This window comes from Pelodiscus sinensis, chromosome 2 (genome assembly GCF_049634645.1).
Source record: "Pelodiscus sinensis isolate JC-2024 chromosome 2, ASM4963464v1, whole genome shotgun sequence".
In the NCBI taxonomy this organism is placed as follows: Eukaryota; Metazoa; Chordata; order Testudines; family Trionychidae; genus Pelodiscus; species Pelodiscus sinensis.
Window position 1 is genome coordinate 245,958,947 of NC_134712.1, and position 27,238 is coordinate 245,986,184.

The 27,238-nt window shown below is 42.9% G+C and overlaps 1 protein-coding gene across 1 annotated transcript in view; it reads right to left on the reverse strand.

The window, feature by feature from the left end:
• The window catches only part of LOC102452890 (sodium channel protein type 5 subunit alpha-like), a 340,594-nt gene that overhangs the window by 125,101 nt on the left and 188,255 nt on the right, over positions 1–27,238 (reverse strand). Inside the window, exons 15-16 of the mRNA XM_075922835.1 lie at positions 23,401–23,574; positions 20,366–20,722 (exon numbers count right to left, since the gene is read on the reverse strand). Of these exons, the coding sequence (XP_075778950.1) occupies positions 20,366–20,722; positions 23,401–23,574 (531 nt within the window). The remainder of the gene's footprint in view (positions 1–20,365; positions 20,723–23,400; positions 23,575–27,238) is intronic.

Consider the following 27,238-nt stretch of genomic DNA (forward strand, 5'->3'; position numbering starts at 1 on the left):
GTCATCTAGTCCATCTCTCTGCCAGTGGAGGATTATTTCCTATATTGGAAGTATATTTTCTAGTCCTTTGTACATTTTCACCCTGGGGCAAAATTTACAAAGAGAGAACACTTCTGCAAAAAGCAATTTACATGAACAGTTATTTTCTATATTCCCTTTTCTATTATTTCAGATATTTGTGCCTGGATAAGAGGCTTATTTGCTCTCAGTCCACTTTCTCCTTTATCCTGCAGCGAAGTCATAATCCCAGGATTGTGACATCCCAGTCTCTTGCTATCAAAATGATCGTGATATCATAAATTCGGCATTATGGATTCATGGCAAAATAAGAATATAGGATGGAGAAAGACAATACCTTGTTTAAAGTTTCTCACCAATTATTTTAAAATGTAGCAATGAAAATAAGTGTGAATTTGGATGTAGTATTCCTGGCCTGCACACTAGGTCTGTAGGTGATCGTACTTGACATTATAAAACGGGTTGATGCTAGGAAGGGAAACTTTTATAAGGCACTTTCTCTCATCAACTCTTCATTACCATATTTTGTAAAACTATGTCCTGTCTATTGATTTGTTAATTTTAATCTATTATATATTTGAGAGAGTTTCTCTGTCTTTCACCCATTTGCCTGTTTGTTCAACAGGCTAAACAATAAGAGCTAGTGTAACCACCACCAGGAGGTTCTGAACCTAGGACCTCTGAAGCTTAGTATAGGAGCTTCTACCCTTTGAGCTAAAAGCCAGCTGACTCTCAGCGCTGGTTGTAGAGGTCTCTTGATCTTATCTGTTGCTGTGGTCTAGGTGCCACTGCATAGAACAGTGAACCACACTAGGGCTATGTCTACACTCGCGTCTTCTTGCGCGAGTAATATGCAAATGAGGCTAAGCGTTGAATATCGCCGAGCCTCATTTGCATAACTAATGAGCCGCCATTTTTGCAGAAGAGGTTCTTGCACAAGACGGAGCTGTCTACATTGCCCCTTCTTGCACAAGAAAAACCCTCTTGCGCAATGCCATTCTTCCTCTCAAGTAATAGGTGTAACGGCATTGCGCAAGAGGGTTTTTCTTGCACAAGAAAGGGCAGTGTAGACGCACCTTCTTGCGCAAGAGCCTCTTCTGAAAAAAATGGTGGCTCATTAGGTATGCAAATGAGGCTCGGCGATATTCAACGCTTAGCCTCATTTGCATATTACTCACGCAAGAAGACACGAGTGTAAACATAGCCTAGGTGTGTGGATTACGCTAGTATGAGCAAATTTAGTATGCAGCTGCCTCTTATAACTTAAAACAAAGTAAGTGTTTGGTTGTGCCAGGATAATGGGATGTGATATATAATGGAGATTGCCTATCTCCTAGAACTGGAAGGGACCTTGAAAGGTCATCAAGTCCAGTCCCCTGCCTTCTCAGCAGGACCAAGTACCATCCCTGATGAATTTTTGCCCCAAATGGCCTCTGCAAGGATTGAACTCACAACCCTGGATTTAGCAGGCCAATGCTCAAACCACTGAGCTATCCCTCCTACCATGTGCCTGGAATGGGATTGCTTCTCATCAAACTATGCAGAAAAAAACGACAGAAATCACTAGGCAGGTAAAAAGGGCTGTCGGGGATGCACCCCACCCATCTGGGACTCCTCCAACCTCATGTCTCCCACCCCCAGGTGCCCTTTAGGGACAGCAGGGGAGGGGAGGGGGTGAAGCTCCCCCCGATTCATACGAGGACACACAAAACCATACAGAAAAGAGACAGAATCATTAGGCAGATGAAAGGGGCTCCCCATCCAGCATGGCCCCAGACCCAAGCCTCCCATACACCAGGCACCCACCTTTAGGGTTGCCAGATGGATTAACCAAAAATACCGAACATGCCCCCTCCAAAAAAAAAAAACCCAAAAAAGGGGGACACCAAAGTTGTTGAGTCAAAAAAAAGCACCCAAACAGCAATTAAGCAAAAAAAAATTTTTAAATTAAAAAAAAAATCAGCATGGCCCCTTTAAGAAGAGGCTTGTTTGCCAGTGGCCATTTTGTTTTTCTGTTCCAGCAATAACACAAGCCCCTGCGGAACCAGGTAAGCAGGGGGATGGGGGAACGTCCACGGGGGCCTGGCGAGGGGTCCAGGAGGGCCCATCGGAGGGTCCGGGGGCTGGGCCTGGGCGCTGAGTGTGTTGTAGCGTTGCCAGGTGTCTGCTATTTTCACCTCCTGGCAGGGAAAAAAAACAGAAAATACCAGACATTTTAGGTGTCTAGTATTTTCTGAAATTTTTACCCGACAGGAGGCAATACCAGACACCTGGCAACCCTACCCACCTTCCTATTTGTATGGGAACACTACAGGCTGTTTCTCTATGTCAGGGAATGAGGGAAAAGTGCACAGTTTGCTGCAGTCCTCACTCTGGCTGCGGAGTGCAGGGGTAGACAAGCCTGAACCTGCCACAGCTGGGGAACATGAACCCCTCCTCTGGCTGCACCCACTGGAGCTGTAGCAGCCATGAAGCAGCTCTTTTCACCTAGACCCAAGTTGCTCTGGTAAGAGAGGGCTGGGGTAAGTCCTATCTCGCCAAGGCAACCTGCATATTGAACCTCTCATCCTCAGAGCAATTATTTAAATGTTTTCAATTTAATTTCCAAAAAAACCAAAAATTGAGTTAAGGACCTGAGCAACAATGAGTAAATCTTCTAATTTAATATAATGAAATAGCGAATTAGAACCTCATCTAGTATAAATCAAAATAGCTCTATAGAATATATGGTCTGCAATTTGTTATGCTAGTTAAAAATACATTTTATCCACAGAGAAAAATTGGGTGAATATAATGGCTTGGCTTCTGTCTCATCTGCTCATGTAAAACTGGTATAACTCCAATGATTTCAGTAAAGTCTTATGGTTTACACAAGGAAGAGAGTAGAATAAGGCCCAATCCTTCTATCTTGTAGCATAAAGCTGGAATAAAACAGTGGTGAATCTGGCCTGGGAATGACTGAGAAAAGGCACTCTGTAAGCATTATTGTTGCTAGACTGTGTCTGAAATGTTGTGCTATAATGTGCAAGTGACTTTTTAAAATGTGAGATTAGGTGCATATTCGCCTGGGCTCTAAGAAGTTCCAAGCCTGGGAATCCAAATTTCTTGCCTCCTCGCTTCCTAAAACAAGGCTGAGCACATGTGGCATGTTCATATTGCTAAGTACTGATTCAAAGTGACCCATGTGACACTCCTTATCTCTCAGCAGATATCTACACTGCTCATTTTTTATCATTTAAACTAATGTAACATGTATGGCTTACTATTCACCACTGTAGACAAGATTTAAGAATTTCTAAAGTGACTAGTGATTTCGAGTGCCGCAATGCTGAGAGTCCAACTTGGGCATATTTTGAGAGAAGATGGGTGCTTAGCATTTTCTGAAAATAAGTCCCTCTCGGGCAGTGGTTCTCAAAGTGTGGTCTGTGGACCAACAGTGGTCCACAACCATCTTGCAGGTGGCCTGTGGGCTCGGGGTTTGTCCTACGCCTCCGCATCAGGAAGCCTGCACTGGTGCTCCAGCAGCGGTCCCCGGCAAGGTTGGCGGATTCCTGGGGAGGTGAGTCTGGTGGGCTGAATCTGGCCTGTGCCCATTTTGTCAGGATGGTTGGCTGGTGGTCCACAAAAAGACGTGCTCAGAACAGGGTGGGCGGCAGGCCACAAAGTTTGAGAACCACTGCTCTAACGTGTCTCCTGTTTCGCACAGAGAAACTCAAAATCACTTCCACTTTTAAAAATCTTGCACTATTGCTTTTTGTAATTTAGAACATGCACATTTGTACATGTGTGTAAGTAAGTGAGCGAGTGAGTGAGATTGGTGGTGGCGAGCAATGTTCCCACTAATTGTTTCCTTCCATGTGTGGAATCAATTTTGTTATCTGCAATGAGGTATTTTGTGCACGCCACCAATAAAAACACATGCTGCCACCAATGGTGGGTATTCTGCTAGTCAACTGGGCAGCATTTCAAACTCTCCTGGGTGGTTGCCCAAGTACACAACTTACAGGGAACACTGGCAAGACATATTCCTTTCCATACTGCAGCCATGATGTAAAATCACATATGTTCCCATAGGGTGCTCAACAGACATCAAAAGAGGCTATAATTCACCAGTACAATTAGAACTCTAATAGTGTTATTTAGGCCAGCTCAAGTAGCTATCTAGAGAGACAAAATAAGATAATTAGAATGGCAAAATTGTTCTCAGCCAAATGTGTTGTTAAGCCTATTCTGGCAAGGCAGTTATTTAAGGGATGTTAGGGGCTCAATATATTCCAAAAGCATTAGAAAAAAATTATCCAGTTTAAAACTGGTTAACAACAAACAGAGATAAAGTAGATGGATTTTGTTTGTGTTATGTCATCAAAACTGCAGATAGCCTGGTGAGGAGTATGGCATATATGCCAAGAAAGGCAGATCAATTATACTCATTTGTAATGGATACAAGTTTGAAGATCATTACCACTGTCTCTCACCAGGATGTGATTATGGGGAGGGACAAATCATGTTTTCCATTGGAATGTTCACACTGGTCTTAATTGTCAAAGGGTGAATCTACACTGCACCCGGAGCTCAAAAAAAGCTACACAATTTGTTATGCAAATTGCATAACTTATTTCAAGTTAATTTCGAAATAGAGAGCTATTCCGAAACATCCCTTATTCCTTGTGGAACGAGGTTTACAGGAACGTTGGAACAGTGAGCCCATTAGATGTTGAAATAACAGGCTTGCTCAAAAGACACAGTACTTCTGGTAACCCAAAATAACTCCGCAGTGTAGATGTAGCCATAAAGTAAAACCACCACAGCAGCTTCTTGGTATCAACGCCAGCCTCCTGAGTTATCATACAATTAGCAGAGAAGTGACAGTATTTTAAATTTAAAAGGGTAAATCTGGAGGTTTTTAGCAAGTTACTATGCAGGCCCCAATCCGGTGTAGTGACCTGACTGGGCAGTGTTACTACTTTACATTGTTGGCTTCGTTAACATGATAACAACCCACTAGCAACCCCCTCACACCAGTTGTTTTCCTCCCTCTTCCTTTCCTCCCTACTCTGGAGGGATGTTAATAGGCTGCTTCACCTGGAATGGTACCTTGAAATATATGTTAACTACTTATGGTAATAATCTGTTCCACCTTGTGTTTAGGAGTGACAGAGGAGTTTCCCAGCTCAAAAGAAGAGCTCGCTGGACAAGTTGAAAACTTGGTTTTCTCAGCAACAAAATTTGCTCCACTAATAGACATTACCTCAACCACCTTATCTATCTTATATTTAAGGTACAAGCACTGCATTTATTAAGCCTTATTAGAGAGTGGAAATTTTGTTCAGATTCCTTATGACCTTTTGCTCATTGCTATGAACTAAGGATGTTAAATATCAAGTAATTTAATAGTCTAGTTGTTGATGGAATTTCCATTGACTACTCGACTAGTCGATAGGCACTTCCGTGTGCAGTCTGGGGCTAGTGGAAAGTCCCGCTGACTCTGGGCTGCACACACGCATGCCAGCTTTGAAATGTACAAGAGTCCCCAGCAAGGGCTCTTGTGCATTTCAAAGTGGAAGTGCCCTCATAAAGCCTGGGGTCGAGCAGGGGATTCAGAGAACCTGTGCTGACCCTGGGCTCCCCGCAAACACTGTGATGGCGATTCAATTGGGAAGCAACACATATCTGATCCTGGGCTCCATGCGGTGCTGCCCCTTTGAAACGCCGTGGCGGCATTTCAAAGGGGCAATGCTGCACAGAGCCCGGGGTCAGCTCCGTGAGGCACTGTTTTGAAACACTGAAGCGGTGCTTCAAAGGAGCAGTGCCACACAGCTGAGCTCTGGATCAGCTGTGCAGTGCTGCCGTTTTGAAGTACCCTGTTTCCCCCCTTTTGCTGCCTCTATCTAATAGAGGCAGCAAAGAGGGGGACAATCAACTAGTCGACTCAACTATCTGATAAGCATTTGCTTATCAGATAGTCAACCAGTTGACTAGTCCTTAACATCCTTACTATGACCATTACAGTGAGGAGTCCCCAGACACTAATACAATACACATCTTGTACAAACACACACTTTTTATCTGTGAAGCAGAAACCAAATATACAACTACTTCCAACACTCAAGATACTTGCTCAGTTTTTTTCATGAATGTAAAGCAAACCTCTATATTTGACTGTTACCAAGTACACTTCTTATAACAAGATATTAACACCTCCCATAACTATTGGTTACTGTAATTACTAACACCAAATACCACATCATAGTTAACACAGGAACCAATTATTGATTTAGAGATACTACAAAGCGAGTCTTTCACTTCTTTCCTTTAAGATTGTTCTGGCTAGACACTGCACAGTTGGCTTAATATTATAATTAATAGTCCTTGTCTAAAATGTAAAATGGAGTCATTTTGCATTGTAAAATATATCTAGTCTCTAAATTTGGGACAGTAGGAATCTAAGCATTAGCAAGGTGATATCACATGCCTTTAATACACAACGTTACATCTTTTTCTTTTTAGGAGTCAACAATATATTTTTTAATTTTGCAAACGTTTTGTAAGCCTGAAGAAGCCTGGCCATGAGCCATATTTAATCCTAAAAAGGATAAAGCTCAAGTTGCATTCCAGTCTTTACAATAAGAGCTCACTTCTGATGTGGAAGAGTCAGCACATGTTCTTTCACCTATTTTGGAAATCCTTTGGCAATGTCATGCATAGGGATGTTAAATTTAGTTTAATCAACTAATTGACTAGTCGATTGATTTTCCATTGAGTAGTTGATTAGTCGATAAGCAGGGGAGCCGCAGCGGGCTTAGCTTCCAGCCAGGGAGCTAACCCCACTGCGGCTCTGTCTTTTAAATGTATTGTTATTTCATGCCTGACAGCTGAATCCCAGCTCATGCAGGGTCCTCCCTCCCTCCCGCTGCGCACCAGCCTTTTAAATGTATTAAGAGCCTGCCTGCCAGCTCTTAATACATTTAAAAGTCTAAAGTTCAGTGGGACACCCAGTGCAAGCCAGGAATCAGCTGTCCCAGCTTGCATTGGGTCCCCCTGCTTCACTTCTGATTTTTAAATGTATTAAGAGCCAGCAGGAGACAGTGCAGTGCTTTTAAGCTGGCTTCCCCCAGCACTGGCTCCTGTTCTCCCCCGCTGCTTGCTGCTGCTAGGGGTGGGGAACACAACTAATCAACTATTCGACTAGTCACTTACATCCCTAGTCAGGCATGAAATAACGATACAGACTGTAGCCAAAAATGATTGAGAAAGAATTCAAAAGAAGGTCTCCTGACTTTACCATACTAGGTTAGTCGAGGGATCAGGATAATTTAATTTCCAGTGACACTAACCTTATTACAAAGAGAAATATAAAGGGATACTTTAGGTTTTGTGCTCTTTTGTTACTATTTGGTATCGATGCCTGCCTAGTATCAGAGGGGTAGCCGTGTTAGTCTGAATCTGCAAAAGCGACGAGGAGTCCTGTGGCACCTTATAGACTAACTGAAGTGTAGGAGCATAAGCTTTCGTGGGCAAAGACCCACTTCGTCAGATGCATGCCTCTGACGAAGTGGGTCTTTGCCCACGAAAGCTTATGCTCCTACACTTCAGTTAGTCTATAAGGTGCCACAGGACTCCTCGATGCCTGCCTAGTTTCCCCATCAAATGGATGAGGATTTCTCTGCGTGTATGAAATCTTTTTCACCTATGTCTCAAACGTCTGGTGTTGGTCAAGGATTAGAGTAGCTAGACCTCTGGTCTGATATAGTCTCAACATCTCTGTCAATACCTATGCAAGAAGACTGCTGCCACATGGGAACAGGAAAAGAACTATTCATCATCTTCAGAGCTTCCCACTAAATCCCAAATGAAGACTCAATAATCTTCCCCAGAGTTTCCTGCAAAAGTATACTTCTTTTCTTGCAGTTTTGCACCTTAGTTTACGTAAATTATGGGTGATGGGTAAGACCTTCAGTATAAATACTTTATTCCCCTCTAAGGAGATTGCTTTACTTTCACAGTAGCACTTGTTAGCAACCCTCTTAATCAGCTCTTCATTTTCAGAAAAATGTTTCACCCGCATTTGAACAAGAAAATGTTTGTTGTTAGGTGCTAAATAATAAGTTAATTCAGAATTGCATCATTTGGGTCAAGCTAAGCAGTAATTTTTGGGTGGTAAATCCCTCTGGGGATATATAATGAAAAATAAGGAAATTGGCCATAGCAATTCTAGTTTGACATACCGCAAATCTGAAAAGAAAATAAGATCATTGGAAACTTGTTAAAAACTGTAGCCAGTGTCCTAATTCCATTTTCATGCATTTTTGGGGCCAAGAAACTTTAATGAATCAAGGCCTCATTCCTCTGGGATGAAGCATCCTTAACTAATTTTATAATAATGGAAGCTCAGGTCTTGAAAACTTTTCCCAAAATACTTCATGTGTTTTTAAAATGCTGGCATCTTGACAGAGCTTCAGTCATTGACCTTATCTGTGCTTCAAACAAAGCTACTGACCTTATCTTTGGTCCCCAGCATGCATCCTTTACTGCCTTAGTGACAGCTCTTACAAGCTTTTGCCACTTAAATTCTTGAAATTTGACCTTTGGACTAAACTTCCACAAAGTCAATCCTATTAGAAATCACATTTCAATTGAACACAGAAGTATTCTGACTTCATTGATCATTGTCACATGTCTTATGGCAGAGATAGATGGTGGCACTGTACAAAGGCCCTTTTCAGGACTGGTTCTGACCTGTAGTGGCAGGTATATGTACAGTCTGGGAAGAGTCCCACACATCTAGGTCCTTGTTTCTCTTCACTCTTCCTCCGGCTCATACAAGGAGTAAGTGAACAAATGGTTGAGTGGGCTAAGGCAGTGGTGCGCAACCCGTGGGTTGTGGCTGTCTTGCTGGGAGGTCACAATGCTGGGCTAGCCACCATTTTGTTTTCCCGGCTCGGCACCCAACGTATGCATAGCAGGGGTGGGAGGAGCGGAGCGGTGCTTTAAATTAAAGGGGCCATGGTTTTTTTGGTTTTGCTGAAAAACATTTTTTCCCAATTGAGTGTTCTGGGGGTTGTGAATAAAAAAAGGTTGAACACGACTGGTCTAAGCTGCAAGAGACTGAGTGTTCTGGTCTCCAAAAAGAGTGTGGGTTTTTATGTTGTGAATGCCAGGACTTTAACAGGGTTCAAAAAAGAACTAGATACATTTGGGGAGGATAGGTCCATCAATGGAGGATGGGTTAGGAATTATGTCCCTAGCCTGTTTGTCAGATGCTGGGATTGAGTGACGGGGGTGGGATCGCTTGATGATTACCTGCTCTGTTCATTCCCTTTGGGGGTACCTAGCATTGGTCATTGTAGGAAGACAGGACACTGGACTAGAGAGACCGTTGGTCTGATCCAATAGGGCTGTTCTTATGCAGTGCTAAACAGTGCCTGGTACAGATACTGCTAATGTCTGAGAATGTCTCAGACCTAGTCATTAAGGGCCAGACCCAAAGCCCAGTGACTTTAGCTGAAATCTTTCCATTAACTTCAACAAGCTTTGACTGGCCCTCAAGCCAGGACTTTTTGAAGTAAGCACCTCTGTCCATTGTGCTAGTCAAAGAATTTATAAACAGTGTAAGTCATCACTTCACCTAGACCAGGGGTGGCCAATCCATTCTGGGCAAAGAGCCAAGATATCAGTGGATCCAGCACAAAGAGCCGGGGCAAAGTTGTCAAGCAAGAAAAAAAAAGAGAGAAAAAAAAAAAGGACTTTAAAAGTACTTTTGCTCTAATTGAGCAAAAAACAAACAAACAAAAAACCCCCACCAAACTCTGCCCCTTTAAGAAAATGCATTTAGAGGCTTTTTGGCTGATACCGTCTTTATTTCTCCATCATTATTGGCTGCACCAGTCAGCTCCCCTGCACAGGTCAGCACGGGGAGCCGGGAGGAGAGGGACGTTTTTGGGGGCACGGGAGCAGCTTTATGAGCCGGGGGTGGGGGGGAGTCTTTGTGAGCCGCACCCCAGGGGTGGAACAGCCGCATGCGGCTCACGAGCCGTGGATTGGCCACAGCTGACATAGACCGTGGCTGACATATAAACCTGACACTTTCTGACCCCTCTTTTAGAGAGGCTGAGGGTCAGGGGATGTAAATATTTGATATTTTTATTGAAGCAGTCCTTTTGCTTTGTTGCCAAGTACTTCCAAGAGAGAGCAAAAGAGCAAGCCTGAATTTATGATGATTAAATAAACAAACAATCTGGATGTTTTCACCAAGTACATAACTACATGATAAAATACATAATTACTGGATACTTGGTAACTACTAGGCCTCTCTCTTTCCCCAGTTGCCTTATTATCTGCTCCCCTGCCAATGATGGCCCAGTCCATGCCTTAGAAAATGTGCAATCTAAAAGATATTCACAGGAGCCACGCAACACATTGAATTAGAAATGCATCCCAACTCATCATTTGTGCCGTTCCTTGATGTTCTGTTTACTCGATTGCAAACATTGAACAAAAGGCAACATTAGTATGCCAGTCTAATCAAAATCAAATATTTATCACATCCCTAATGCTTTGGTTAGCAGCGGGTCCCTTTGCTTTGTTGTTAAGTACAGTATTTTAAAAAGAGAGGGGGAAAACAACCCTGAATTTTTGTGACTGGATAAATAAATAATTTGGACATTTTCATCAAGTACATAACTACTTAATGACATTCATAATTACTGGCTAGTAGGCAACTACAAAGGGCTTGATGGTCCCCTCTCACATAGATGCCCATGGGAAGGGATTTCGGGTAGAAAGTCACTATGAATTTTTCCTCAGACTTTTCATCCCACTTCCCCCCTGGTTGTAAAGTGCTGCACTCACACTCATTTGCCCCCTGCAAATAGTCCTGCATACTATTACTCTGGCCTGCCCACTGCCTACCTCTGAAGTTAGAAGCAAGGGAGATTCTGCTCCAGTGGGCTGATCTCAGCATCCTTGTGGAAAAGGGGAGATCCATACATGAATCCTAATGGCTATGATTAGGGCCCTGTGTAAACTGCAAGGTTTTTATTTGTAAAAGAAAATTCACCACTTCTAAATGGCAACTTAATTCATTCAGTTCTTGACACTGAATAGCCGAGGTAAATTTTATACTAAAGGCTTTGTCGTAGACCTTTTCCTTTTAGAAATACTTAAAAATTACATTAAAGCTCTGATATACACAGGGCTCTAATTATGAATAGGCCCATAGTTTGATGGATCGAATGTATCATTTTATGAAAATGTCTGTGTAGCCAGGATTGGTGTAGGGTAGTGCAGGGACTAGACAGACAAGTAGTGTCCTCTTATTTAAAACTGGACCTGTGGGACAAACTGCAGGCTTATGGAACGACTGAGGGAGTCACAGAATCCTGGCTGCCATCCTGGATTTGCTTTGTTATTCCTATCAAATATTCATGGAGCATTAGGACTATAAAAGCAACTTTAGAAAGCCTGTTCCCTGCCCATTTTATGCCAGACAAACTTCAAGACCGCAGATCAGAGATAAGGAAAGGAGTAATCAGGTCTACCAACATGGGGGAAAGGAGTAGCAGGCATAGGGTTGCCAGGTGTCCGGTATTGAACTGGACAGACCGGTATTTTTGCCTCCTGTCCGGTAAAAAAAATTGAGAAAATACCGGACACCTAGAATGCCCAGTATTTTCTGATTTTTTTCCTAGCCAGGAGGTGAAAATCCCGGGTGCTAACCCGGTTCTGCAGGGGAGCTCTCCAGCCCGGCGCAGGGAGGCAAGATGGCGGGCGACCGCCGGCAGCCTGTAAAGGCCAAAATGTCTCAAAAACGTTTCTTAAAGGGGCCATGCTGTTTTTTAAATTTAAATTTTATTTTATTTTGCTCAACAACTTTGGTCTCCCCCCTTTTGTTTTTCTCAACAGAATTTTTTCCCCAGTGTTTTTTTTGGGGGGGGGGGGGGAAGGAGAGGGTGTTCAGTATTTTTGGTTATTTTTGGGTGTTCAGTATTTTTGGTTTCTGGCAATCCTAGGGGGCGGCAAAGGGGGCAGTTGCCTCGGGACCTGGCATTTCAAAAGGGTCTGCGGCTACCCCCAGTCGCCACAGCTGCTACTGCAGAAGTGGTGGCAGTCAGAGCTGTTGGCCCTTTACATGTGCTCCAGGCAGCGCTGAGGGCTGGCTGCTCCTGACCCATCTCTTCGGACCATGGCCCTGCCCTTGCTGGGAGCATAGAGCTGCCCCCCACACCTTGCTCAGGGTCCACAAATCTGTCTGCCCCCCTAGGGAATCAATATAGTTAGGCTTGGCTAGATTCAATATTTCAATTTATATACCTGACAGACAATATTGGTATTTATTTTTAAGATTTTTTTTTAAAAATTATAAACATTTTCACAGTTGCAAGAAAATATTGGGGGAAGAGGTGTTTGAGAAGGGCAGGTCACAACAAGTATTTCATGGCAAAAGACTCAGATTCAAAATGTTAAAGATTTACAGTTAAAACATAAGTTGTCAATATCAGAAAGTAAATGCCCTGAAGTCAAACTCTAATAAGGTCTCCAGGAGCATTTTTCTTTCTTGGACTATCTGTACCTTTCAATTATTATGGATGGAAATATTTTTTCAGTTTGTGTGTGCTCAGTGAAATAGATGTCTACTGACATTTACTGCTAACGATCTAATCCTTCTTGGCCTATGGTCTTATTTAGTCTGCAAGAATGAGGGGGGATTTGATAGCAGTCTTCAACTACCTGAAGAGGGGTTCCAAAGAGGATGGAGCATGGCTATTCTAGAGTGGTGGCAGATGACAGAACAAGGAGCAATAGTCTCAAGTTGCAGTGCCGGAAGGTCTAGGTTGGATATTAGGAAAAAAACTATTTCACTAGGAGGGTGCTGAACCACTGGGATGGGTTACCTAAAGAGGTGGTGGATTCTACATCCTTGTAGGTTTTTAAGTCCTGGCTTGACAAAGCCCTAACTGGATAATTTAGTTGGGACTGGTCCTGCTTTGAGCAGTGGATTTGACTAGATGTCCTCCAAAGGACTCTTTAAACCCTATGATTCTACGTATTATGCCCAACTTGCCTCAGTGACCCTACTGCCAGTCTTCATCTAGTCCCTGCTACCGGGGCAAACTGCAGTCTGAAGTGGCCACTCGTCACTGACAAAGGGGTGTGGACTTGCTGCCTTTTGCTATCCCATCTATATTCCTTAGTGCCCTCTGGCCTTGCTTCAGGCCCTGCAACCTGGGAGCTTGCCTGGCCAGAGCTTCCCCAGCTCTGCCTGCCTTCCCAGAGCCCTGCTCTCTATCAGGAAGCCTCTAGCTTCCCTGGCAGCCAGATCCTTCCTGTTCTCCAGCTTAAGCAAGAGTGAGTCTGTCTCTCCTCCCCTCCAGAACCCTTTATTTATACTGCCCTCAGCTGGGCCCCATCTGGCTGCTTTCTGTCACAAGCTGCTGGCTCCACCCCTCTCCCAGGGTTTTAACTCTTTAAAGGGTCAGTTTGGGGCAGACGCCCCATCACATAGGATATGACACTACTTCCATTAAAGTCAATGGAACTTTTTGCTTTGCTTTGAAAAATAAGCTTCTAAATAAGAGGATAAATACTTCAGCTCAATTTCACATAACATATAATCATGCAACTCAGAACAAACCAAAACCAGGAAAGAGAGAGCTCAGTCCAACTCCCCTCACAAACTCAGAGCAGGGTCAGGCTGAGGCACTTGGCTGCCTGGTGACAACTGCAGTACACTCACCAGTGCCTTCCCTCTGGCCCTGCCCAGTCCATCGATTCTGTCTCGTCCCGTGGTCCCTGTTATATTTTAGTTAACTAAAAACTGGCTCTGGGAAGTCTATTTACCACGAACTTCTTTCAACTTAATGTGTTTGTTCTTTCTTTCCTCACTTTTCCATCACTCCTTCCTCAGCGATGCTGTTTCCATCAACCACCTTTCTTTCCTCACTGCCCCAGCTAGATCCAGCACTGTTACTCACTATGTGTCTCATACATCTAGAACCAGGCAAATGGCACCTCAGACAAGGAGCTTCATCAGTGGCCCTGTGGTTTGTTAACCTTTTGAATGCCTTATATTCTACTGCATTTGTAGCCATTTCATGACATTGATGCACATTTTTGCATGCACAATTTATCCGTCATATAAGGCAAGTTTGCCTGCTAGTATCTGTAAATCTGCATTCCCTGCTCTAAGTTCACAGAAACTTTTTAATTTTAAGCACGGAAACATACTAACATGAATTAACTGTCCTGTGCACCAACACTGGGTGGTCCAATATTAAACAGTGTTACAATAGGTGATGGCCTTAGAATGTAAACACTAGTCCTCTAGTTTGAAAGGCTCTTTTGTTGCCACTGCCCTTGTGAACCGAAGCAATGTGTCAGACAGTGGCGTAGCCAAAGGAGGACAATTGGGTGGGCCTTGATTTCAGGAGGCTGGGGTTGGCAATGATGGGTGATGCAGGAGAGATGGGGTAAGAGGGATTGGGTCACCTTCTCCCCCATCTGGCGGTGAGCACAGGGGATGGACACGCTAGTCAGGGGACCCCGGATCTCAGGGACACACACAGAGATTGGAGTTTGCATGTAGGTTAGCAGTAAAGGACTCCATCTACAGAATTCTTGAAACACATGACTCCAAAGATTCTATGTGCCCTTTTGTCGTTAATTAAAAAAAACAACCCAAGCCAGCTCCCCCCAAGCCCAGAACCCTAGGTGTAAATCCAGTCCCGCTTTCTCCCCTCCCCAATCCCAATGTTAGACTCTCTCTGCTCCCTATTTACCCCCTACTTTTCTCACATGTCCTATACCCTTTCACAGCCTCACGTCCCTTCCAATCACTCCCTGCCCTCCTCACTCCTACTCCCAGTCACACTCTCTCCCCCTCTCCCCCCACTCCAAGTCACACCCTCTCCCCTCCTCACTCACTCCCTGCCTTCCTCACCCTCACTCCCAGTCACAGCCTCACCCCTCCCCACTCAATTTGAGCCTCTCACACATAGTTGCTGGCCCCATGCAAAATTATCTGTGTTTTACATTCAGTTCCCGTCTACACACAAATCCCCACTCACTGGCTAGCCTAAGAGACTGTCAGTCACTTGGAAAAAGGAGCGCTTTTTTTCAGACTCTCTCACTTTCTCAAAAGGAGGGGGGGAGGGCTACTTTTCATTGGTCTCTCTATACTCCACTCCCTGAAGGGAAAAGATGCTGCTATAGTTCCAGGAGATGGGGACTAATCAGGGCTTAGCATGTCTCGTCTGGTCTAGTCTCAGTTTAAGCAGGACCTTTTGTGTCCCAATCAGCCTGTCGGCAGGGAATCTACGTGAATCTCTGCTTCGGAGAAGAGAAGCGCCGGGGGGGGGGGGGGGGGGAGTCACAGCTGCAAAGGGGTGAGAAGTGGGACAGGCATCAAGGGAAGGGAAAAGACATGTCACAGCGATGGTTCTTGCACCCAGGTATAGGCATCTGCTGCAAGAAGAGGGTATATTTACTTTCCATGTCTGGTTTCTCAATTGCTTCTGCCACCATAGGCCTGCCTGAACTACAGGCAAGGGAGGCAAATAGCCTCTGTGGGCCCCTGGGTAAAATGCAGGGAAGGAGGTGGGCAGAAGGGCGGGGCCCGGGCAGCCATCCCTCAGTGCCACATGGAGTGCAGCGCACCACCCCAACCCTCAGTGTAGTAATAGTGGCAGCAGCTGAGAGCGCCAGCCCCCTTTGAATCATGGAGCTTCGAGGCAATTTCTCCCCGCCCCTGCCATTTGGCAGGCCTGACTACAGGCCTGGTCTGTGGAAACATGTACTCAATGTACACAGGGTCAGGCTCTGTCATAGCAAAGGAAGAAGTGAGTTCAGGAGTCCTTCCTCCATCAAGAATATCCTGCCTCAGGCTGTACAAATCATGGGACTGTCAGCAAGTCCTCCGTCACTGATGTCTGCGGTGATACAATGTGCGGCATCTGACATATCATGCTTGGATCATATCTTCTGTAACTGGGCCTGATTTTCTGCTCACACCACTGCAAATTGTACTGAAGCCAAACCAGTTTTGTACTATTTTATACATTTGACAAAAGTAGAGGAACAAAGTGGCGAACCAGGCTTGACATGTGCTGGCATAAAACCAATTCCAGACTACAGTTTTAATTTAACCTGAATGTACTGTCATCCTCCCAGAATTCCATTTCAAGGAACCTAATTAGAGACTCCATCCTGTGTGATAAGAGTTATAACCTGAAAGCAGAGAAGGACGAATGTTTCAAGAATGCTGACATTTTCAGATTTCTAAGTGTGTCACAACCACGCAGCACATTATGGTAAGGCAGAAAGAATATGCCTTAGAGGCTTGTTGTGAGAAATGGAAACAGTGTGTGCGTTGGGGGGAGGGGAGAGAAATACATGTTAGACACATCTAACTTTTTTCAAACAGAAAAGTTTCCACTAAGTTTAACTAAAGCAGACCTGATAAAGTCTCATTTAAGACATGCGGGGCAGCTCTGGGGCCAGGCACTTAAATGATCATTGTTGTTAGAGTTTGTTATTACACAAAATTGTTCTGGCTTGAGATAAAATTGACACAAAGGTTAAAAACTAAATAATACCTCTGATACAGAGCTTTCCATATGGTGGTTCTTGTATGTATCAGCCTCATGCCCAAGCCCTTTTAATTAGTTACCGCTCCTCCAGGTCCCAATGCTAATTACCACATTCTGTGACATAAGATGCTCCACAAAGTGCCATGAAATAACTAGGGAAACCCTAGAGATCTTGTAAAGTAAGCCTGTTTCCCTTTTATCTTTAAGACATGTCCTGTTGACCAACTGCTTGATTACTTCAATTGTTTTCTCTAATTAAACACAATGCATCCTGAGATGCTTATGACCTCAGAATGAGGGAAGCAGTTGTGTAAAGGCAGCAGTAAAATCTGGCAGAGGCTCATGGATCCTGACACTGCAGAAAATGATGTCCTGGAGGTGCTTGGATCAGGGCGGGCATTACTTGGTGGACTCTCATTAGAGGATGTCAGATTGGTATTCATCTTCTGGAGTAAAAAAGGAAAATACTTCGCAAATCCTTTTAAAGGAGAAGCGTGTGAACGTGTGTACGTGAAAACAAGCAGGTTGCAAAGTTGCCGCTTCTGGCATTTGCTTTGTCAATCATATCAAAGTCCTGTGCTAGTATTCAAAAGTTTTCAAATTCATCTTACAAAATTCTCCTCTGAGAGGCATGTGGCATCACACTTGGGTCCTTAGTGACAGCGCACATGACATGATGAGGCACAAGTAGATTTCACTAACAGCGGCCAGGAATGAGATAGTACCTCATTACAGACCTGACTATATCCCTTTTTAATAACTTGTCTGTCTATAGTTTGCCTTATTAACCCCAGTGACCCAAATTTGTATCTGAAACATGCTAGCTCATTTGTAAGATTTTACTGTAAACATAATTATGCAGTTAGAGATTCAGAAGCTGTTTCCTGTAAGTGTGGGATAGCTATTACATTCCTCCTCTGATTTTGTAATAACCTCCAGAGCAACATCAATGACACTTGAAATGCAATGTGATGACAGCATCATTGTATAACGGTGCTAAGAACAGTTACACAGTACATAATTTTGTGGCTGTGATCTGGGGTTCAGTGTTAGAAGGATGACTCCAACATGGGCTGCCTAACAATAAGCAGAATTCCACATTTACACCATAATGCACCAATGTACTTCTCAGGAAGTATGTATTTTCATGGAAGATTTAGGAATTACTAAAATTCCATCCCTCCCCCCCCAAAAAAGTTAAATTGTTATACAGCGTGAGGTTACTCAAGACATCCACTAAGCAATCATGTGTCCCCTTTAGGGTATGGCACTACAGTATATACAAACCAGGTTCCAGAAGCCAAATGTCATGGGATCATAACATTTATGTCTCTGAATCACCTGTATATATGTAGCTTCACTGAAGGCCAATCCAGCTCATTGCTAAAAGGAGTCCTGGAGGAATTTAAAAAGTAAATATACTTCACATTATGGGAATTTTTACAGATTCAGAAGGCAAAGATGCCATGGACACAATTCCAAGTACCTATACATTTATTTTAGTTGGGATTGGTTCTGTCTTGGGCAGGGGGCTGGACTTTATGACCTCCTGAGGTCTCTTCCAGCTCTATGATTCTATGATTTCACACATACATAATTTTGATGTGCATGAAAACCCTTGTCTATATGAATAAATGGCAAGAATTTCCCTTCCTGCTCTCAGGATCTAGGAAAGATTCTGAGTACAACTGAGGTAGGATCCAACATGAAAATATTTTTCTTTTCAGCCCTGAGCTCTATAACCCAGACATGAAACAGAGACATGAAACAAGGAGCAAAAGGAGTTAAAAACTTTCTTGATGAGATGCCAGTGTCAGTGCTTGATAGTTATTTATAGAACGAAATCTCCTATATATATTAGCACACACAGGACTGGAGCCTTCTCCCACCAAAGGATGAAGGGTTAATTTATGTTAATGATATTCTAAACACATTTTGTGACTAATTCTATTTAGCAGGTGAGTAAAAGAGTCTGGGTCCAACCCAATGCTCACTTGAAGGCAACTGGATATTTTGACTGATTTCACTAAGAGAACAGAGTCCACAATCTGCAATCTGATCATTAAAACCAAAATTGTGAAAGCTATGTGTAACGTGGTCCATTTACATAATTCTTGTGATTCAGTATTCATCATCCTGTTTACTTTCCCCTTCTCCTCTTAGGTTAAACCTCTCCCCCCCAAAAAAAAACCATTTTCATCCTTTCTTCTACCTTTTATGAGCTAATTAACCTAAAATAAATCGCTTCCAAATTATTTAGCAGTTACAGCATGCCTACAAAACTATTTCCTGAAATTGATGAAGTTAACAATTGTATTTCTGATAGAGTGGTAATTTTAGAATTGTTCATGGTGATGCAGTCTGTCAATATTACATTTAGAAAGATTTGCTGATAAACACAAAAGCTTAAATATATACATGTTAGTGTAATCTCATCTGAATCTGATTTATATTTCCTGATCCTCACATAAGATGTCTAAGGATATACGATGAGTGTTAATAACTAGGGAAAAATTTACTTGATCCCCCTCTCTCCTAAAGGAATGATCTGGCATAGTCATATATTCTCTCTCATATTTGCTAAATATGATTTTAATTTTTCTTTATCAAAGGTTGTGTCCATTGTTTAAATAAGAGTAAAACAATTGTTTGGAGGACATGCAGGGACGGGTTAATTTTCCAGCTCCTATGTCAAACCTCAAGAAAGAAGCACATTTGATATGCAGGAAAAAAATTACTGTGTCCTAATTCTTCAGGCCAAATGTAGCTTCAAAGGAAAATCTGTAAAAAAAGTTTCATTGCCTTTTGTTAAACCAGATTTTAATCTTTCCATTGTTTTGCAGTCAACAGCTATAAAACTGACGTTGCAATCTGTATCAAAAGTTTTCAGTATAAATCTGATCTTTTAAATTTAGTTTAGCTTCAGATATAAATGCCTCACTCTGTTTCCTTCAGTTGCTTTCCCCATAGTCGGTATCTTATACTTAGAGCTTCAAACCAAAATGCTGAGTTCTGAAAAGAATACTATAAAACAAACAGGGACCAACTCCAAGATTTCTTCAGCACAACCCATTTTAAACAGCTTATAGTGTCAACACCAAGCCCACCAGATCCACAATGCCAGAAACATTCTGTAAGCTGAATAAGCAAAACATTTCCAAAATGACTGCAAGCCAGCAAAGTGCTCCATAAAACAACAGGGACAGAAGATTCAGTCTTACTTGGTTCAGAGCTTGTGTAACTCATCCTTTACTTATGAAATATTCTACCACAAAACAAACAAGAAAGTGACTTTACAGTAAACATAACCTAAGTTCCCCATAGATCAAGTAGGCTACATACATTCAAAAACAAAAATGAATTGAACTAAAAATAGATTCTGGTAGGGAGACAGTTAAATTGAATTTACTCTTGTATAGCACGTGGCCATGAATCACTTATGGCCCACTAAAACACATAAGACTTTGGTTGAACTTAAGTAAAGCAATCATGATCATCAATTCAAGTCCCTTTTTTCTAATGAAAGCCATTCTGTTCCTCTGAGAATTAATGCTTTTTTTCAAGATCAGTAAAGCAATTCTGCAGTTTTTGTCCCTGAGACATGAAAAGAAGTTCTTTGGATGAAAATGAAAGGCAATTTTCCAGAAAGTCATAGATATAGAACAATACCTGTGCATCATGGGAGATTTGCAATTTCTTGAGCGAAAAGGGAGTACATTTGCTCATAAACAATAGAAATAGGTGAAGAAATCCTGAAAACTCACCACTAGGTTTCCTATCACCATGACCAGTAAGAAGACGAGAAGGCACAGTGGTTGCCCAGCCACTTCCATACAATCCCACATGGTTTCAATCCACTCTCCACAGAGAATCCGGAATATAATAAGGAATGAATGGAAGAAGTCATACATATGCCAGCGGGGTAACTTGTTAGTATTGTTTATCTTTTCGACTTTTAGTAAGTAGTCTTTTCCAAAAAGCTGCATTCCGACCACAGCGAAAATAAAGACTATGATGGCCAGAACCAAGGTGAGGTTACCCAGGGCACCCACGGAGTTACCAATGATTTTAATGAGAGTATTTAAGGTTGGCCAGGACTTTGCCAACTTGAAGACTCTGAGCTGTGAAAAAAACAGAAAAGCACAGTGTCAGCTCATAGAATGACAGACATTCTGGGTATTCAATTGTTTAAAAATGGGTAAAATGTTGAATATTTTTAATACTAGGAAACAATGTGCAATACAGCATGATTTGTGCAGCTGTTTTGTTAAAATCACAATGGCTACGTCTAGACTGGCATGATTTTCCGCAAATGCTTTTAACGGAAAAGTTTTTCCGTTAAAAGCATTTGCGGAAAAGAGCGTCTACATTGGCACGGATGCTTTTGCGCAAAAGCACTTTTTGCGGAAAAGCGTCCGTGCCAATCTAGACGCGGTTTTGCACAAGAAAGTCCCGATCGCCATTTTCGCCATCGGGGCTTTTTGGCACAAAACACTTTTTAGCTGTCTACACTGGCCCTCTTGCGCAAATACATTTGCGAAAGAGGGCTTTTTCCTGAACGGGAGCAGCATAGTATTTGCACAAGAACACTGACAATCTTACATCAGATCATCGGTGTTCTTGCGCAAATTCAAGCGGCCAGTATAGACAGATGACAAGTTTTTCCGCACTTGCCAGTCTAGACGCAGCCAATAGGTATAGTAATTACACTACAATTTGTGCTTCTCCCATGACAGACAAAGATTTTTTTCTGCAAATAAGCTATGCAGCATTACGATCAGATGGGTGTGTCCTATGTCAATGGCTCTCAATCTTTCCAGACTACTGTACCCCTTCCTGGAGCTTGATTTGTTTTCAGTAGCCCATGTGTAACCCCCAGGAGATGACCTAGAGTCCTGGGGCTTTGTATGCTGGAAGCTCAGGGACAGGCACTCTGAGTTTGCCTTGGCTCCCTCTCCCTACCAGGGTCAGAGTCTGCCCGGCAACCCATAGGGAGTGAGATGCCCCTCCAAGGGAGTTCAGGGTGGGAAGGAGAGGCCATTGTTGGGGGAGTCTTGGGCCAGCCAGGGCAAGGGGAGGACTGGCTGGGTGGGAGCTAGTAAGCCCCAGGCCTGCATGCAGAGTTTCCCCCTGAGAACTAGCCTCTAGGGACCTGAAGGCAGGATCCCTCAGCTGGGTTTTATGTCTCCACTGTTGATTCCCAGTTTGTGGAGTTTGCTGGGAGGTTTCCCCAGCCAGGCTGAGTTGGCTCTCCAGCTCCTGGGTGAGACCAGTCACCGCATGGTCAGCTCTGCTCTATCTGCTGGTTTGGGGCTGCTGCCTGCTGTGTGGGTCTGAATGCTGGGGTAGGAGGTTATAGTTTGAATTTTGGTGCAGTTGTGTGGCCTGCATCTTGAGCCCTGCACCCCTTTGCGGTGAGGGGAAATCCTGGGACCAAAGCAGCCTGATTCCCGCCTGAAGAGGATCCCTGCCAGAAGAGACCAGCCCCTCTGCAGTGACTGAGTCATCTGTGAACCTGAGGCTCATTCATGGAGTGTGTGAGTGCACCAATTTTTAGTTAGTAAGTCAGGGAATCTGTTTGGGGATTTTATTACCTGCTAACTTCACACAACTTTGACTATGAGAGCTGTGTGTTCCCGCTGCATCCAATCAAAGGGCTGCTACAGTTCAATCAGCACACCCTGCAAATTCTAGGTACACAAGCACAGATAGCAAAACTATCCTCTCCTGGGAGACCATCTTGGTTATGACAATCTCGTGGCCCACTGAGATGAAGGAGGGACACTCATGAGACCCACTCACTAGCCTAGGTTGCCCAGCGCTGTGCTGGATTTTCTATGGCCCAATCCCATGAAACGCCTGTGTTTTCCTGAGTAGGCATAAGATACTGCTACTTTTCAGCTCCCTGGGTAAAGTTCACCTCTGTGCAGAGGATCATAAGGCCTATAAATCACCTAAATCCCACATACGACCTATTTTGAGGACTTAATGGTGCTTAATCCTTATACTGGCTCTCTGCACAGGGGTTAATTTCATCCCTACTGAAAAAGGATTGTGGGAAGCTTTCAGCCACTGGCAACATCAGGCCATGCAGTTGCATTTTCAAGCAGCAAATATTTACAGATGGTAAAGTTAGGGCAATTAAAAAGTTTGCTTTCATTGCTTTTCAAAACTTCTGAAGCAACATAATGGTCATAACGATTAGCATGGACATCTTGGCATGTGAATGCGACGCAAAGATCAGGCTGGCAAGAAAACTACTTTTCTGATCCAACACGTCAACAAATTCTCCCATTAATGGAGTGTCACCCTCCCACACATTGAGAGGCCCTGACAGTTAAGGATTTTCAATGAAAGACAGGTTCTGTGTTTTGGTGATAGGTTCTGGAGGAAAAAAAATCAGTTTGTGACTAATGCAGGGCTATCCATTTTTGACTATATTTAAAATACAGTGGCATGTTTATTATATATTTAAGAAATAAAAATCTTTAAAGTGACACGTTATTAGTTCCTCGAGCTTCACAGTTCATTAATTATGTACCAACTTTTGTATTAACTTCTATGCAAACTCAGCTTAAATGTGTTGCAAATAACTGACACAGCTAGACACAGAGTCAAATTCTGTTCTCATTTACTCTGCTGTAAATCTGGAATAATTCCATTTGGCCCACAGTCTACAATTAGTGTCACTACAGGCACTGTAAAATTTAATTTCCTTTTCAATGAATGTAATTTTAAGATAATCTATTAAATTCTTGAAAGGGGTTAAGTTTTGCAAAAGAGAATAAGGAAACATTACCAATCTGAATGAGCGTAAAACAGATAGATTTCCCATGCTGGATAAACCCAGTTCCATTAGACTTAGGATTACAATTATACTGTCAAAAATATTCCAGCCCTGCTGAAAATAGTAGTAGGGATCTAAGGCAATTATTTTGAAGATCATTTCTGCTGTAAAAATCCCAGTGAAGACCTGTGGAAAGAAAAAAAGAAGTGAGATCAGTCTGTAAACATATCTCCCTGGCATGAATGACATCCTGCCGATATGCTGAATTAAAATACAGAGACAACATTTTGTCAGCAAATCTTTCTTATTTCATCTCTACTGTACAATGAATACTTATTGTCTGGCTATGCTGAAAGAAGGAGAGGAGACATGCAATATGGGTTTAATCAGGACACAACATTATCTTTAGATGTTTGTGACTACTCGGTAGATAGCATATACAGTGCAGGTAACCCTCCCTTGTTTTCCCCCACAATTAACTCAGGGCAATGGGAGTGCCTTTACTAGCTCTCCCTCCCCAGCCCCTTTTCCACTCAGGTCCCTCCAGCAGATCCACTGCCAGGACCTTACAGTCCCCTTCAAACAACTCCCCCCCTTTCCATCCAGATCTCTCCAGCAATTCCCTTGCTGGGACCTTACCAACCGCCCCTCTTGTAGGAGGGGTAAGGTGGACAACAATGATGGGGGGTTGGCACTATGCTGTACCAGACGCAGGAGTCCCCATCTACCCCCAGCTCACTCATTTTCCAAGCACTTCTCCATTATGTTCTTTCCCAATGACTTTTATCCATTACTATATGCCTCTTTTATAGGGCACCTGCACTGCACATCCGCTATACACTGACACAATGAGTTGCGCCATATGGCCTACACCCCATCATGTTCTGCATGAACAGGGTCCACCAGAACCTGCTGTGAGGAAGGCAAAAAACCCCAATTGCTCCTGGGCCAATATGGTGGAAAGGGAAACATTCCTTTCCAGCCCCACTCAACGTGGTGGCTAGTGTAATGCCCACAGCCAATGTAGCCAATAACCTAGTATATTTACCACCAGAAATGAGAAGGAAGGTGAGCACTGTGGACTCTGCTCCTTGAATAAGGGAGGGTCCCAGCACAGACGGAACCTTTAATACCCCTCATTCCTGGGTGATGCCATCCACCAGCTGGCCTCCTTTCCAGTAGTTTTACCTCTCACCACCAGCACCCTTCCTTCCTCTCTCCTTCCAGCCAGCCAGTCAAACAGCTCCCCATCTTAAGATGCAGGGTTCTGACTGTCATTATTATTAGTACTCTGGGCTTGTCGGATCCTTTTATAACATTAGAATTGCTGTCAACAGACAACAGCAGGGAATGAGCTGAACCTTTGCATTAAGACATTATTCTCATCTCCCTCTGTCATAAAAAGGAATCTCAACAATAAGGGGAGGAAATAAAGGTTGTTTTTTTTAAACTTAAGTCCGTCCATTTCATTGGAGAGGAGAGAGTGACTGCCATGACACAGTTAAAGATGTACTTCTGGGTTTCAGTACCTGTTGAGTTAGCCCTTTTTGTTTCAGTTATTGCACCAATCCCATGCAGTGTAGTCCTCACACTTTCAGATTACTGCTGGCCGTGATGGTGATTAGAGACTCCAAATAGAGCCTTATTATTCTTTTAAAAATAGACCCGTCAATTTGCTTTTGAAAGTGCCTTGAAAACACTTTGCTTATTTATAACTTAGTTCAAATGTCACATAGAGAAACTTTTTAAATCTTGAAAACATTTTTCTGTATAACATGCATATGCTTATGGGGAAGGGAAGTCTGTTTATTGATGCCAGACTTGATTTTAAAGGAGGTGTCTTATTTGAACCCATACTTGCAAACTGTGTGAAAATGCCAAGCCTGGTGCTTTTTTAAAATCCCTTCATAATAATAGATTTCCTTAAGTCCAATGTTGTAAATAGTGGGCTTAGAAGAGAAGTTATTATGTAGCTGCATAGTTTTCCACATATTTTAGGGTTATTTTGGCTCCAACCCTCTAGTGAAAGAAGCACATGTCTGTGTGGCTTGAAAAATCATCTACTGCATTTGCATATTGCAGCACCTGATTTTCTATGACACAACAGCCTTTGCTAGTGCACACTGGAGATCAGAAGATATGTATATGCTGTGGACTAGGGATGTGAACAGGTAACCAGTTACCTGGTACCCAGGAGTAGCCCTCTGCCTGTGGCGGGCTGCTCCAGCCTCGTGGGGGTCAGGAGCTGGCAGCCGCATGCATAGGAGAAAAGGGAGGAGTGGGAGCAGAAGCTGGCTCCTGCTGCTGGCAGCCCTGGGGGGGGGGATTGGGACCACCAGCCCCACACATGGGAATAGGAGCTGGCAGCCCCATGGAATTCTGCTTAATCGGTTAACCTAAGGTTTAACCTGTTAACTGATTCATCAGGATTTTACATCCCTATAATGGACTTGAGTCAACTACTAATGTTCATACAAGAGGAAATTCTGTCAGCAAGACAGATTAATTGTCTCTAAGTAATAAGTAGGAAAACCAAATAAAATAAGGGAGGATCACATAGAATTATAAAATGGCAAAGCTAAGGAACAAATGGCCAAACCCACTTTTGGGAAAGCCATGACATTTACTCTATAATGCTTAGGAAATGAATAAACACATAGACAGACTTCCAGATAAGCATTTTATCTTTTCCCATATCTAAAATGCCTTTCTCTTTCTGATCAGGAAGATAAAATGTGTCTGGTCAAAACATTGTGGGTGGCCCACCTTTCTTAGAAGGCCAGCATGCTAAATTACTTCAGCCCAGCTGATCTCCAGCAGCAGTACTGCACAACAAGTTAATAATTTCTGAGTCACTATGGGTAGAGATACCTAGGATTCTAGTGATGGACACTACAAACTCCATGGGGATATTAATCACAAGAGTCAGTATCTGTGAAGTTGCTTGGAGAATCCTGACCCAAAAATTGATATTATCATGCTGAACACATCATGCATTGTCTTGCTGAGGGATGACTCTGGAAGAACAATTGCTTTTTAATCAATTGTCTTTTGAGATGGAAAAGCTAGGGCTAACAAGACATCAGAGTGTCTGAGGGAACCAGAATCTGTAAAGGCAAAAGTGACTTTTCTGTGTATTAGTTATAAATTCCAAGCTGGAAAATCCCTGGAACCTTGTTCAATGTTAACTGTGATTGTACAAAAACAAACAAAAAACCTGCTTCCACTAAATAATCATCCAGGTAGGGGATTATGTTAGACATTGTCTTCAGAGGTAGAGCAGTGAACTGGTATTGGCTATAATACAGGTTATGGTAAGAATGATTGATGTTGTTAGTGTGTGTGTGTGTGTGTGCGTGCACGCGCGTGTGTGTGTGTGCGCGCGTGCGTGTGTGTGTGTGTAAAAATAAGAATATTGGAATCCCACTGATGATGGGAATCCTTTTAGAGTTAAATGCTACTGTCACAGTTTTCAGGGATTTCATCTTAAATCTTTTCTTGTAATAAAAGTATCTAGCCACAAAATCCCTAATGTAAATCACTAAGTTCTTGATTTCTTTGGAAGGATGAAAAATACAGAAAATATTGCTGTCTGGTATTGAAGAACTAGCATTACTGAAGATTGCCTGGTCAGATGAAATATGCAGAGACGTATGTATGGTTCTGCTAGTTTTCTTGATATCAGGTAAAAACATTATCTTTTTTAAATGAAGAGCCCAAGGAGCCAAGAGAATCAGAGCTTTGTTGTGTAACTTTATGATGCAAATAACATAATCAGAACCAATTCTCACAAGTACCAGAGAAAGGGTTGCACTCTCTCTACTTATTCTCAGAGGAAGAGGGCACTTGC